Source organism: Rattus norvegicus, chromosome 4 (genome assembly GCF_021556685.1).
Source record: "Rattus norvegicus strain SHRSP/BbbUtx chromosome 4, alternate assembly SHRSP_T2T, whole genome shotgun sequence".
Lineage (NCBI taxonomy): Eukaryota > Metazoa > Chordata > Mammalia > Rodentia > Muridae > Rattus > Rattus norvegicus.
The window spans coordinates 120,951,999-120,965,092 of NC_141537.1; the positions used below are offsets into that span (position 1 = coordinate 120,951,999).

A 13,094-nucleotide genomic window follows, 5' to 3' on the forward strand; every position below is an offset into this window, starting at 1 on the left:
CAGAGATAGCGCAGAGTCGGAAGAAAAACTGCAGTGATTATGGATAAAGTTCTGAGGTGAGCCGTGACCAAGGCAGAGACTGCTGCGGGGAGAATGTGTTAAGGAGATAGCATATGTTACTCTTTCAAAGTTAAGTGTACGTCATGAGCTTATGTCACACTTATAAGAGCAGAGATCTTGTTTGCCAAAGCAATGACTGATAGCTAACGGCCCCTCACTGTGCCAGCCCGCTGGTGAGCATTGTGTGGCCCTGATGTCATTCCCATCTCCCCGCAGGCCCGGGGGTGCAGCTGAGAAAGTGATCTCATAGTCGTCATGTAATCACTCAAGAGCACACAGACTAAAAAGGTCCCAGACCTGATCTGGGATCCAGGACAGCCAGGCAGCAGGGGTCGCCCGCTTAGCCCTCATTCGCTATCTTCTTAAAATCATTTGACTAATCCTAATTTTGGATAGGTAGGCTCTTTTGTCAAGAATTGTACGCAGAGCAAGGGACTAATTGTGAGGAGGCCAGGGGCATGGAGGACATTGCAAATAAGAGGGGAAGGGAGGAATCAGGAATGGAGACCAGGAGGGCAAGGGGATTACAGTTCTGGCCTTTTGGTGATTTGCTGGGAACCAGCAAAGCTGGACCCTTACCCTCAGAGTCAGAGCCTGGGCTGGGAACTTTATTGGTCAATGTGGTTTTTCGGGGCTGCGGTCGCGAGCGGTAGGGATTTATATAGAGCGGTAGGGATTTATATAGAGCGGTAGGGATTTATATACGCGTGGTGACACTCGCACACAATTGCTAAGTTTAGAGGACTTCAGGTGCTTCCCACCCTGGTGCATTGCTGAGCATCATCTGGTTCAATGGGCGGGAGACTCTTACTCATCTCAATTCCTCAAGGCAGCCAGGAGAAAGCCATCTCGTGTTTCTAGCTTGAATGCCAGACATATAGACATCTGGGTGACGCTTCTGCTGACTCTGCATGTTTTCCGCCTTGCCTTCCGCCTCCCTCTTGTTTCCTCACAGATCAGCAAAGGGAGAGGAGATACTGGAAACAGGCTGCACGCCAAGCTCTCTTCTCTAACACCATGTTCAGCACCACCAGTTCAGCTGTTGGGGCTTCTATAAAAGAAGGTCCCCACATGTCTGGTTGGCCCAGCCTCAGGCAGTTGAGGAAGGAAGACAGCAGGGACCCATGATGAGAACCAAACCATGCAACCACTTAGGCCTGAGGAGAAGAGCCGGAGTGAGAGGCGGGCTCTTACCCTGCCTGGCATGATTTCCATGTCAGTGCACACATTTGGTTTCCAGAACAGCTCAAACATCTCACCCAGCAGCCTCCCTGGAATGCCAGATCCTTGTACAGAGAAGTTATATAAGCCAACCCTCTGTGATGAATCTGTAGCAAGGAGGGACCAGGATACACCTCACCGAGGACACTCCACTCTAATGCTCCTCATCCTCAACCCCACCTCTGCCCTTCACAGTTCAGTGCTGACAGGAGATGTGCACACAGGCCCTTCTGTGGGATTCTAGCTCCTTCGGGAAGTGGCGGGGTGAATTGTGGGCCCTCAGGGTAGAATTGTCTATGTGCAGTGATCTTTAAATTGATCTTTGGTGACATTTATCCTTTAAGGAACGTATCTCCAAGACATGTAAGTTGATAAGGATCCTTTCACAGTTTTTATCCCTAATGTTAATGTAAGGTTCTTAATGTCAGAAGATAGCATTTCTGTTGTGTCTGACCTGGGGTGGGTTCGTCTCTATGTAAGCTCATTGGATGAAAGAAAGAGCAAGAGGGGGAAAGGTCAGGTGCTCATGCGTTCAGGAGCCACCCTGGTCTAATCTGTGAAATTTCTGAGGTTAACAAATGAAAACATGTTCGCCATCATTAGTCATTACAGAAACACAAATAAAAAACATGTATAAGAAATCACAATAGCATGTTCCTAAGAGCCCACAATGGAAATGACAGATGCCCATTAAGTGATCATAGGCCTCTCTGTGTAAAAGAATATTACCTAACCACAAAGAGAGACCAGGTTCCAATGCAGGCTGCGACACAGGCAACTTAGGAACACTGTGCTAAATGAGAAAAATCAGATGCAAAAGGCCCTGTGTGTGGCAGGGTTCCACTCTTGTGACTGGTGGCTGCAGTGGTGGCTGTCGGGGTGGAGTGGGGAGGGACTACTCACTAGGTACACTGTTTCTTTCTGGATGAGGAAAGCATTATGGAATTAGTGGCTGCTGTGGCCACTCAAGACTGAGATATTAAAAACACTAAGTAAATTGTATGTTCTAAAAGGGAAATTTTCATAGTTTTGTGAACCAAGGGGTTCGGCAAACTTACTCTATACTCTTTCCTTTCCTTTCTTCAATTTTCTCCCTTTTTTTTTTTTTAAAAAAAAGTAAAATGCATAGTTTTGGAATGGCTTCCTCTCACTCTCTGGACATTTGCAGATTTTTTTTCTTGCTCTGCTCACCCAATCCTGTTGTGTCTGACTACGGTCAGGGCTACTTCATCCTGTGAGTCAGTTCAGGTTTTCTTTCCTAGTAAACACTTATGGCACCTTGTAACCTACGTTAGAATGCTTTGATTTTACAACAACCTCTATGAGACATAATCAGCATATGTTAGCATGCACGGGAAGCGTAGGATTTAACATGAGATACACCCTTGACAGCACACAGGATGGTGACCTCTAAACTATCAGTGTTTCCCTCTGTTGCCTTTAACAACTGTCCCTGCTCCCCCTTCTCTCCTAGGGGTTAGTCTTTTGCACTCAGGTTGCAGTGTGGACATGGGCATTTTGATCACAATAATCTCTGACTGGGTAATAAAAGGCTAGAGCCTGTGACTAGGCAGGAGAGAGAGGAAGGTGGGGCTTGAGATGGATTGGGGGTCTCAGGTAGGGACCACAAAGGGATGGAGAAAGGTAAGGGAAGAGGGAGGTCACTATGAGGCAGGATGGACCCTGAGCATGTGGCCAAGAGAAAACCGCCCTGAGGACACACATGGAGCAGAGCAAACAGAGCAAGGCTCAGTTGGCAAGTAGAGTGCTGGGATGTAGGTCAGAATAGCTCAGAGCCTGACCTGCACAGTACGGCATCCAGTTAATAAAATGCTGTGTCTCTGTATCTTTTATTTGGGAGCTATATGGACGGGAGTGGGGCCGAAACCCCTGTAAAAATTACTTCTATATCCGTCTGCATTTTCTAGAAGCTTGTGAGAATGGAATTGTACAAACAAGCTGTCCTGCTCAGCTTCTTTGTTGGTATAATTAGGGCTCCCCGGTGATTACTTTGAGGTTTACACAGGGTTTGTTTCAGGGCTCAGTATTATTCCAACGTACAGAAAAATTAGACTGTTTTTGCCCATTCACTTGCTTATGAATGTGTGAGTGGCTTACAGCTTTGAGTCTATTAAAAACAGCTAGTATGAGCAACAGTCTGTTCATTTCCCTTCTTATCTTGGGCAAATGTCTAGGGCTGTCAGGGACGGCCCACTCAGTCAACGTGTGCTTAATTATTTTAAGAAATTGTTTTCAGGACTGGAGAGATAACACAGCAGTTAAGAGAATGGCTGCTCTTCCAGAGGACCTGAGTTTAGTTCCCACGTGGTGCAACCACATGGTGGCCTGCAACCATCTACAATACGATCTGATGCCCTTTTCTGGCCTTCAGGTATACATGTAATACTCATATACATTAAATAAATAGATAAGTAAACATTTTAAAAAATTGTTTTCCACTGTGGCTTCCCACTTTGCGTTCTCACTGACGGCATATGAGAGTTCTTCTTCCAATCAGAAATATTGATTGGAAGGAGTTGTGTGTCTATCTAGAAGATCATGAAACATTCATTTAGATGAGGGTCTAGTGTCAGGCAGGAGTGCTTTGCAAAACACTGAGAAGGTCAAGAAATGAAACCTTCATCTGACTTTGCCCGGATGAGTCTACTTCATGCCGAAGGCGAAATGCTTTGTTTTGGGGTAACCCTCCCTGCCTCACGAGAAGCTGTGGGTGCTACAAGTGCCTCTAAAGTGACCCTGGAAGGGTCTAGCTGATGCCCTTTCTGGAAGTGCTGGGGAGGACTCCAAGTGTGGACCAGCCTCAATTCCAATCAGTTCCTTCTGCAGTCTTTGCACTTGGGAGTCAGGGGTAAACTGAGCCTGAGGCCCACCGAGCTTGGCACAGGGTGTGTTGCTGAGCTCAGTTAGGCGGAGCCAGCCTTTCACTGGGCAGCCTTTCCTAACGACATAGAGCCCGACATGCAAAAAGGTTTAACAAGAACGTTCAAAGGCATCCATGTAGGGAGAGAACAGAGCTGTTTAAGTGAAGAGGTCAAAGGTACCACACAGCAGGTGACCACTGTGTGCTTTGGAACAGGGACTGGGTCAAGACAAAGCAGTTTGGCGAATGGCCACCATATATTGGTCTGGGTCGGGGCTGACAACAGGGACTATTGAGTGAAAAGAACATGGGCATCTCTAAAGAAAGTCGCTCACTCCCAACTGTCGTTATCCTGAGCAGACACAGGTCCATTGTCACGAACCCTGACCTTCTAAGACAACAGGAAAATCGGGATCTTGAAGTGCATTGGTGTCTTAGTGTGTCGACACCTGTGTTTCAAAAAACTGCAGTGTGGCTAGAAAAGTGCATGTGTGTGAGTCACTCAAGGTCTGCAGGCCGCCAGCTTGCAGCCCCTGAGCCTGGAGGTATTCTGCAAAGACTCCACTACATAGGTACTGCGTCTAGTGGGTTTCCCTAACCCTGCGTGTATGTGGAGCTGGCCATTTGAGCCCAGTTCTGCCCTTTTTACATTTCTCCTCTCCATATCCACTGCCTAGAACCTGACACTGAGTAATCTACTTAAAGGATCTGGCAGACCTCGTGGGCCACGTACTTCTGTGCCGCATGCAGAAGTTTATACACAGTTTTTAAAATCGTCTCAAACACCTTAATGGCATGCAAGGGAGACTGAGTAATAATTAGTTGAATCTAGAATTATCACCAAGGAGGGCTTTTTCTGTTGCTTTGTGCTTCATTCTAACCAAACAGTTAAAAAGCACAGCAACCTCATACAGTTGTACAGCAGGAGTTAACAGATCCCGCAGGGAAGAGTCTACAGTATTGTGCTATGAGGGAACACGTAAGTGAAGACACACATGGAGTTTTATTGATGGCCTATTCGTGCCGGGTACTCTGCTAGGCAGTGGGACCCAGAGGGAAATAAGGCACGTAGGGGAAAGAGATAACAGTTCTTGAGAATTGGAGACTGTCCACCCCCTGCAGGCTCTCTGGTGTCTCACAAGGTTGCTACACATCCAAGATTGCTTCGTGCATGAGATAACTGCACAGTCAAGGGACTCCCTTGTCTCCTAATTACTTTGAAGTTCCGAATTATTAAAAACTGTATTGTGTTTACACAATACACAAAGTTCAAACACTCTGAATAACCCACTCCCCGAGGAGGCGCTCAGGGGAGGTGAATAAACTCTAATCCAGTTTAGGGTCCTCCCTGTACCGGTCCTTTACAAGGCCCTGGCATAACTTTATGTGACCGTGTCTTTTGTCAGATTTCCCTCCCCTGTGGTTTCGGATTTATTCATTTTATGTGCATATGTTTTGTCTGGATGTGTGTGTGTGTACCACGGGCATGCTGGGTATCCTCGGAGTTTTGTCAGAAGAGGGTTCCAGACTCCCTGGAATTACAGGAGACTGTGAACCACCACCTAGGTGCTCAGATCCGGGGTCTTCGCAAGAGCTGTGGGTGCTCTTACTGCCTCTCCTGCCCACCCACTTCATCCTTACATCATGTAGCTCAGGCTGGACTTGAACTCTCCATCCTCCTGCCTCAGCCTCCCAAGTGATGGGACTGTACATACACACCAGCACACCAGGCTTCCCTCGAAGACCTGGAGTGACCCCTGTTGTGAACCCATTTCTCTGATATCTGTGTTTCCAATGTATTTGAACATATGAAGGAGATTTTTAAAAATTGCTTTTCTTTGAGAAATTAACACATATTTCTGAATGGTCACCATGTATTTTGCTAACAACTTTACACATATGTGTATATATACCTGTCTGTATGTATTCATGTGTGCACACATGCATTCATGTAAGTATGGAGTTAGGCATTGAGTCTTGCTAACATGTATGTATGTATGTATGTATGTATGTATGTATGTATGTATTTTATGTGATGTTGACATAGGCTTAGTGTCTACCTCCTTGGCTATTTTCAATTGCTCTAAAATGCAATTGATAATTGAGAAGGAAACCCACAAGCAACTCCCTCAATTACAGCAGTAAACTAAGCAAGCTCTTCCTGCAGGGTCTATTGTCTCATCAGGACGGGGAGTCAGATTTCCTGTTGGTAATTAATGAGCAGTGTTTGGTGTTCAGAGACTAGCCATGGAGCATCAACAGGGGATTCACAATAGTGAGTGGCAAAAGGTCCAGGGGACAGAGACCACAGAGTCCATCCTTGTGTCTCCGTCACCCAGCAGTATGTCTGGCCCACAGCAGGTTCAAAAGATTACATAATGGGTGATTCCTGACATTCTCTGTCATTATTTTGTAAGGCCCAGTAGGTTGAACAATTAAGACAAATATATCAAATGCACGGAGTACTAAAGCACAGCACTTCAGGGGAGGCCAAGGGCTCACCATGACCCTCTGTGTAATCTGTAGGGCTGTCCCGGCGAAGAGCAACTCTGCTCACAGGCAGGGTGGTGTGGTGGTCAGCCTTGCACTGATGGGGGAATCCAGTATTTCTACGCTTGCCCTGCATTCATGTTCCACGAGAAGGGGATTTTGGCAATAGACTCAGGCTTTCCAGCAAAGCATTTCTCCTTTCTCCTCCTTTCCCACAGCAGATTTAATTAATAGTTTCCGATTTTTTCAACACACCTGCCTCTTGCCCCACTTTTACTCTCTTACCCATGAAGCAAATGTATATTTGAACTCAAAATACCATCAACTGAATGAAAGAGATTAGCACTCACCCCCTGCGCAGATGGTGGAAGGTTCAGCTGCTAGAATTTCAATGCAGGATTTCTTTAAAATCTGGGTGGAGAGGAAATAAAACAGTCAACGACCGGTTCGTTTCACTGAAGGAGGGAGTTAAGACAGTGCTCTCAGGTATGAGAAAGAGACGCTGAAGGGCATGAGCATGCAGGGGAGACAGCGGCTAACACACCACAATCAGTGCCACAAACTAGTGAGCCAGGCTGTGCCAGATGTCCTGAGTGCCCACACAGCTGTTAGACTGATTCATTCAGCTGATCCTTCAGTCTTTATTAGAGGTTTTTACTGAACCTATAATACAGGAGTCCCGTTTTGACCCAAGAGATTCAATATGACACTAAAAATGTTATCTCTAAAGTTTCTACCCTAGGGGAGACGTGAACACGTCAACAATCCATAGGTTCCACCATGATGAATTCTCTAAGAAGGCAGAGCAGATCTTGCGACGGACGATGGCAACAGTTTGTCCTGGAGGACAGTTCCTTACAACAAACTGTGACTTTCACATGACATGGTAAGCAGTGGCCTGTGTTAGGCAGGAGCAAAGCTAAAGGGGCAGAGGGCAGGGAACAAACAAGAGGGCTTATGGCAAGACAGTGTGGGGGAAACTATGCTAAGGGCTCCCTAGAAAGGGCAGCTGCAAATGGGACTTTAATGGAGAGCAGTGGGGTCAGCCAGGGTACAGCTGGGGAAAGTAGGGAGCACAGTGGACACAGTGGGGGGTGGGCAGGGGCTGTGGCACAGAGTGAGCAGCCAAGAGGAGGAGCAAGCACAAGTATGGCTGGAGAGACAGTGGAAATGTCCCCTCAGCACAGGCATGGTGTCTTACTGCCCTGGTTCAGGTGGGAATGCATCCTTTCACTGAGTCATGCAGACTGGGGGTGGGGGGGAAGAGGGGAGGAGGAGGAGGAGGAGGAGGAGGGGGAGGAGGAGGAGGAGGGGGAGGAGGAGGAGGAGGAGGAGGGGGAGGAGGAGGAGAAGGAGAGGAAAGGAGAAGGAGGAGGTGGAGGAGGAGGAAAGGAGGAGGAGGCTGCAAGACTATGAAGGCTAAAGGCTCCATCAGGGACATGTAAGCTTCTCTTTATCCCTTGTTGAGTGCTGACTCTAACATTTCAACCAAGTATTTTAAACAAATAGGGGTTGCTGAACCAGAATGGTTAGGGCTCGCTTCCTATGAAATTTGAGATGGCTCAGAGAGTTGAAAGGGACCGTTTCTGAACTCATAAAAGGCGTTTGTTAAAGTGATGCAATTACTAAAATTTTGTTTATAAAGGAGGGATGTGTCCTTTAGACCTGGAAACGCACATTTATCCGCATGGATGCTTATGTAGGAAAACTGCTTGTTCCAGCTCACACTTAAACAATCCACCCCCACAATATATGATCAAATGGAAAAGGCCATAAATTACAATCCAGGGAATGGATTCCAAGGGTAAAGGGAGAAAGACTGCGAGGGTGCAGGGATGTGGAGGAGGGCTCCTCTCTTGTGAGCAGCGGAGTTGACTCCACGCTCCCAGCAGTAGGTGCAGAAGACATACTCAGGAACATCTTAATCCATGGAATGAAATCACACCAGTTTCTCAGAAGAGACAGTATTTACCCATTCCAGGGAGAAATCTAGGCGTCCTCAGAGAGCAGCAGTGTAAAAGGAAATGAACAAACAGACGTAAGAAAATCTTTATCTGGAGAGCAGACGAGACTGTCAAAGCTTCTCAGGCATGTCCGTAGGCATGAGCATGGCTTTAGGAAATGCCAAGGAAAAGCAACATTTCTTTCTTTGTCCACTTTATTTTCAATCATTGATCTCTTTGTATGTGTGTGTGCATGTGAGTACATGTGCATGTATGTATGTGTGTGTGAATGTATGTGTGTATGTCTATGTGCATGCATGTGTGCATGTGTGTGTATGTATGTGTGTATGAATATATGTGTATATGTGTAGGTGCATGTGTGTGTGTATGTATGTGTGTGTGGTGTGAATGTATGTGTGTATATGTGCATGTGTGTGTTTGTGTGTATATGTGTATATATGTATGTGGGTGTATGTATGTATGTATGTATGTGTGTGTATGTGTGTGAATGTATGCCTGTGTGTGTATGTGTGTGAATATATGCGTGTGTATATGTGTGTATGTGTGTGTGTGTGTGTGTGTGTGTGTGTGTGTGTGTGTTGTGAAAGACAAAGGACCACACTGGGTATCATTTTTCCTGCCACCTTGTTTTTTGAATTTCTCACCTAGACTGGCTGACTAGTTCCCAGCATTCTTCTTGTGTCTGTCTCCTTAGGGCTGAGATTATTTACCAGTTTTGTTTTGTTTTTTAAACAACTTGTGTACTTGGGCTACAACTCAGGTCTTCAGGCTTGGAAGGCAAGCACTTTTCCAAATAAGCCATTTCCCAACCCTTAGTTTAAAAAAATGCACATTTATTTATTTATTTGGCTCTTCTTGTGTACAGCCTTATGGAATCTTTGTAATCTGTCTTCTCATGGCCCTACTTGTTTTTAGCTTCATCCTGACTCTGCACTTGGGTGGTGGTCCCCCAGCTTTAGGTTAATCTGATACCTTCCTCACCCCACCCAGGTGTGGCCCCAGTGTCTCACTCCTGCCAGCCCCTGTCCCGACAGCAGTGACCATGGAATGTTCTGGATGTCATATCTCTCTCTTGTGCATCTTTATTGGCATCAGAAGTCTCTGCATACCTGCTCAGAGCTCTGAATCCCCCTACATCATCAGTCTGACTTGACAGCAGGGAAAACCCCAAGGAAACATCTGAGGAAGCAGCATGTGGCTTCTCCATGCGTCCTCATTCATCTAGCTTAGGCCTTCAGGAGCATCCAAGGACAAGACACTGTCTTCCTCAGGTGGCACCTACCTCCAGAGGAAGGATGACTACCCTCCCCCACCATAGACTTCTTGTTGGCTCTCGGGCCTCATGGGTCCCTTTACGTGTTCTTAGGGACAGGCCTCCAAGCAAACCACATCTAAAGAGATGGGATGAATTCTGAGGGACACCTCAGCAGACAGCAGCATCCGAACAGCACAGGGCTGCGTTTGGATGTTTTGGAAAAATTTCTCAGATTTCCTCCAGAAAGTCTCCTCAATCAGTTAATCATCCACAAGTGTGGATTTCAAAACAGCACAAGCTGAGCTATTGGGTCTGCCTTTTTTCCATTTCCCAAAACAAGCACATGACATGTCGGCCCATGTAAGTTCCCGAGTTTCACTGACATCTCTGACCCAATCCTGAGGTGAGGCCGGGATTTGGTGAAAGACGTTCTGGTGACGTTTTAACTACAGACACAGCAACGGGGTCTGTCATAATAAACACACACTGTCTTCTGTTCTTGAAGTGTCCACAATTAGCTGACAACTGTAAAGAGTGTATAAAGGGCCAGAAAATGTCAGCCAAGGGCTGTGATTCAATCAAGTAAAAACACGGCTTTCCCAACCTTAATTTAAAACATCTGATGGAGACCATAACTTCCTGTAGAGTAAAATTCATCAGCAGGGGGAGGGGAGAGGCAGGATTTGTCTGGGACCATAGCTCCTGCTAGGTTGAAATGTCTGGTTTCAAAAGGTAGGGAAGTCTTAATGGTATGGGTGGTCTTCAGGGTGGGGCGACCCCTTGGTTATCAGCAGCCCAGACTATACTGTCATCAGTCTGCCTGAATGGCGGCCAATGGCGGTTTAGAGACTGGAGAGTCTCCAGGCAGGAGCTAGAGGGTCCCTCCCCCGCACAGGCAGGGTAGCTATGGAGGAGGTATGGACATACCGTTAGGTTCAAATTCCCCCAAAGTGGCAGTGACACTAACTGTGACAGTTTGGGCTCAGTTCAGGCTGAAATACAACAAGGATTGTTGGTGGTCACACGCAGCACTTCTGGGAAACCAGGAAACCGGTTTCTGCCAGGAGCCACTTTCTTTACCCCTTCTTACCTGGATGAGTGGGCATAGGGTCCCTAGAACATGGACCTGTTTTGCATACTAAAGGCCCCCAGCTAGCTTCCTGGCTCATCCAGCCTCCCCTTCTCCTCCATGGTGCCAGCTCCTAGGCAGTTCTAGTTTATAGGCTTCCCAGCCATTTCTTTATAACCTTTCACAAGGTTTTCCCTGCTTCCCTCTTCTCCCTGCTCCTGAAAGATATCCCTGGCATTCCCCATCTGCTCCTTTCTCTCTCTGTTCGCAAGAGGTAACCATAGCAGTACAGACTTCTCTAGAAGCTTCTGACGACTCCTTCTCTACCACTAGACAGACATGCACCTATCACGTTTGCAATCAGCCTTCCTTTCCCGCACGGAGCAGCACAGTTTGGTGGTTTCTTTGCTTACATGTGCACTGAGAAATCACCTCAGCTGAAACACTGGATGGACAGAGGTGAAGGGAGGGACCATGGCTCTGGAGTAGAGATGGGGCCCACGTCACTATGTGTTTTCGATAATCTTACATGAGGAGTTGGGTTTTGGCCCATGATCCTTGATGATTCTTTGAACTTTCTGAATCCCAATCTTGGAAAGCAGTTTAAAATGGTGAGTAATAGTTGTTAGCATTCCCTCTAGGCTCCGCCCAACAGTTACCTAGCAACGGCCAGGTATGAGCCAGGAGCCGGGCATATAATAGGACTATTACAGTTCTTTCCCTCTCCCTCTTCTTCTCTCTCCATGGGTTCCCAGTCAGCCTCTTCCCCTCTTTCTGTCTCCTCTTTCTTTCTGTCCCTTTCTTTATCTGCTTCTACTCCCTTCTCCAGACCTCCTTCCCAGGTCCCAAGAAAACTTCCTTTAATACTAAGGCTGTCATATGGTTGCTACCTCAAGCGGATGCCCCAGCATGGGCCCACCTGCTAAGGCACCTATTGTATCAAGTTTTATAAAACATACCAATAGTGAGGACTCTAGAAATGCTGGGGTTAATGTGGCCACCAGTGTGGCCCTGGGAGAGCTGGATAATCTCTCATGGCTGGGAGGATGAGTCTAGTCAGGCAGGCAGAGCACAGCACAGGGCCTGGCCTTAGGCAGCCTCGACAGCACAGCTGTGTCAAGAGCCTGGACTTGGGATGTGGAAGTAGATGTGGACTCTTTGTGGCTCCTTGCTGAGCTCTAAGCCTCACCTCTTCCAGGCCCTGTGAACCTGGGCAGATTAGGAAATATCAGACTCTCCGCTTTCTGTATTGTGTAATACTGTGAGATCACTGACTGGGGAGGGCTGTGTGGAGCTAAATGAAATAACGGAGATATTAAGTTTGTAAAATCAATTAGACTTGGGTGACAACATTTATATCGGATTGGAAACGGACCATTTGCTGCTGATAGACTACACTTCCCAGCTTCCCTTATGGACTACAAAGTTGGGCCCACCCCATATGGGCCTGCAGTCCATCTTCCCCTGTAGACATCTTGTCTGTCACACACAAAGGGTGACAGAGTTTCCTTCTCTCCGTGAATAAACAGGGTCCCAGCTGAGGTCAGACCAAGCGTCTCTTTCTGCCTTCTATCTCTCTATAGCTGCCTTCTGATAACCTAACAGAGGGAAGGGAGAGTGAGATCAAGGAAAACTACAAGGTTTTTGTCTTGAAGACAGAACTAGGCAGACGTTAACCCACAGTCAGTTAACTCCCTGGGCACCAGGCAGCAAGTGTGTCTCACAGAAGTTCACCATCAAGAAATGTGCCTTAGCAATGCTGGCAGTGGATGCTGAGGGACGACCTCATTCAACAGCAGGTGATTCTGCCCACGATGCAGTCCCCAGGGTGGTGTCCCCAGGGTGGAGGCGGTGTCTAAGCACACATACTTCTGACTTCACATTTAGCATTGTTTTAAACCCAAATTAATACAATTTTCCTGCCAATGTGAGAGAGAGATAGAGAGAGAGAGAGAGAGAGAGAGAGGGGAAGAGAGAGAGAGAGAGAGAGAGAGAGAGAGAGAGAGAGAGTCCATGAAAGCCTAAACAGAGGCCCTGTGGGGCTGGGGAGATGGCTCAGCAATGAAGAGCACTGGATTCCCTTCTAGAGGGTTCAGTGTCCAGCGCCCACATGGCAGCTCACAACTTTCTGTAACTATGTCCCCTTGTGGTCTC

At 47.1% G+C, this 13,094-nt stretch overlaps 1 protein-coding gene across 1 annotated transcript in view; it reads right to left on the reverse strand.

The window, feature by feature from the left end:
- The window catches only part of Antxr1 (ANTXR cell adhesion molecule 1), a 185,892-nt gene that overhangs the window by 111,274 nt on the left and 61,524 nt on the right, over positions 1-13,094 (reverse strand). Inside the window, 1 exon segment of the mRNA NM_001044249.2 lies at positions 7,003-7,063. Coding sequence (NP_001037714.1) covers positions 7,003-7,063 — 61 coding nt within the window.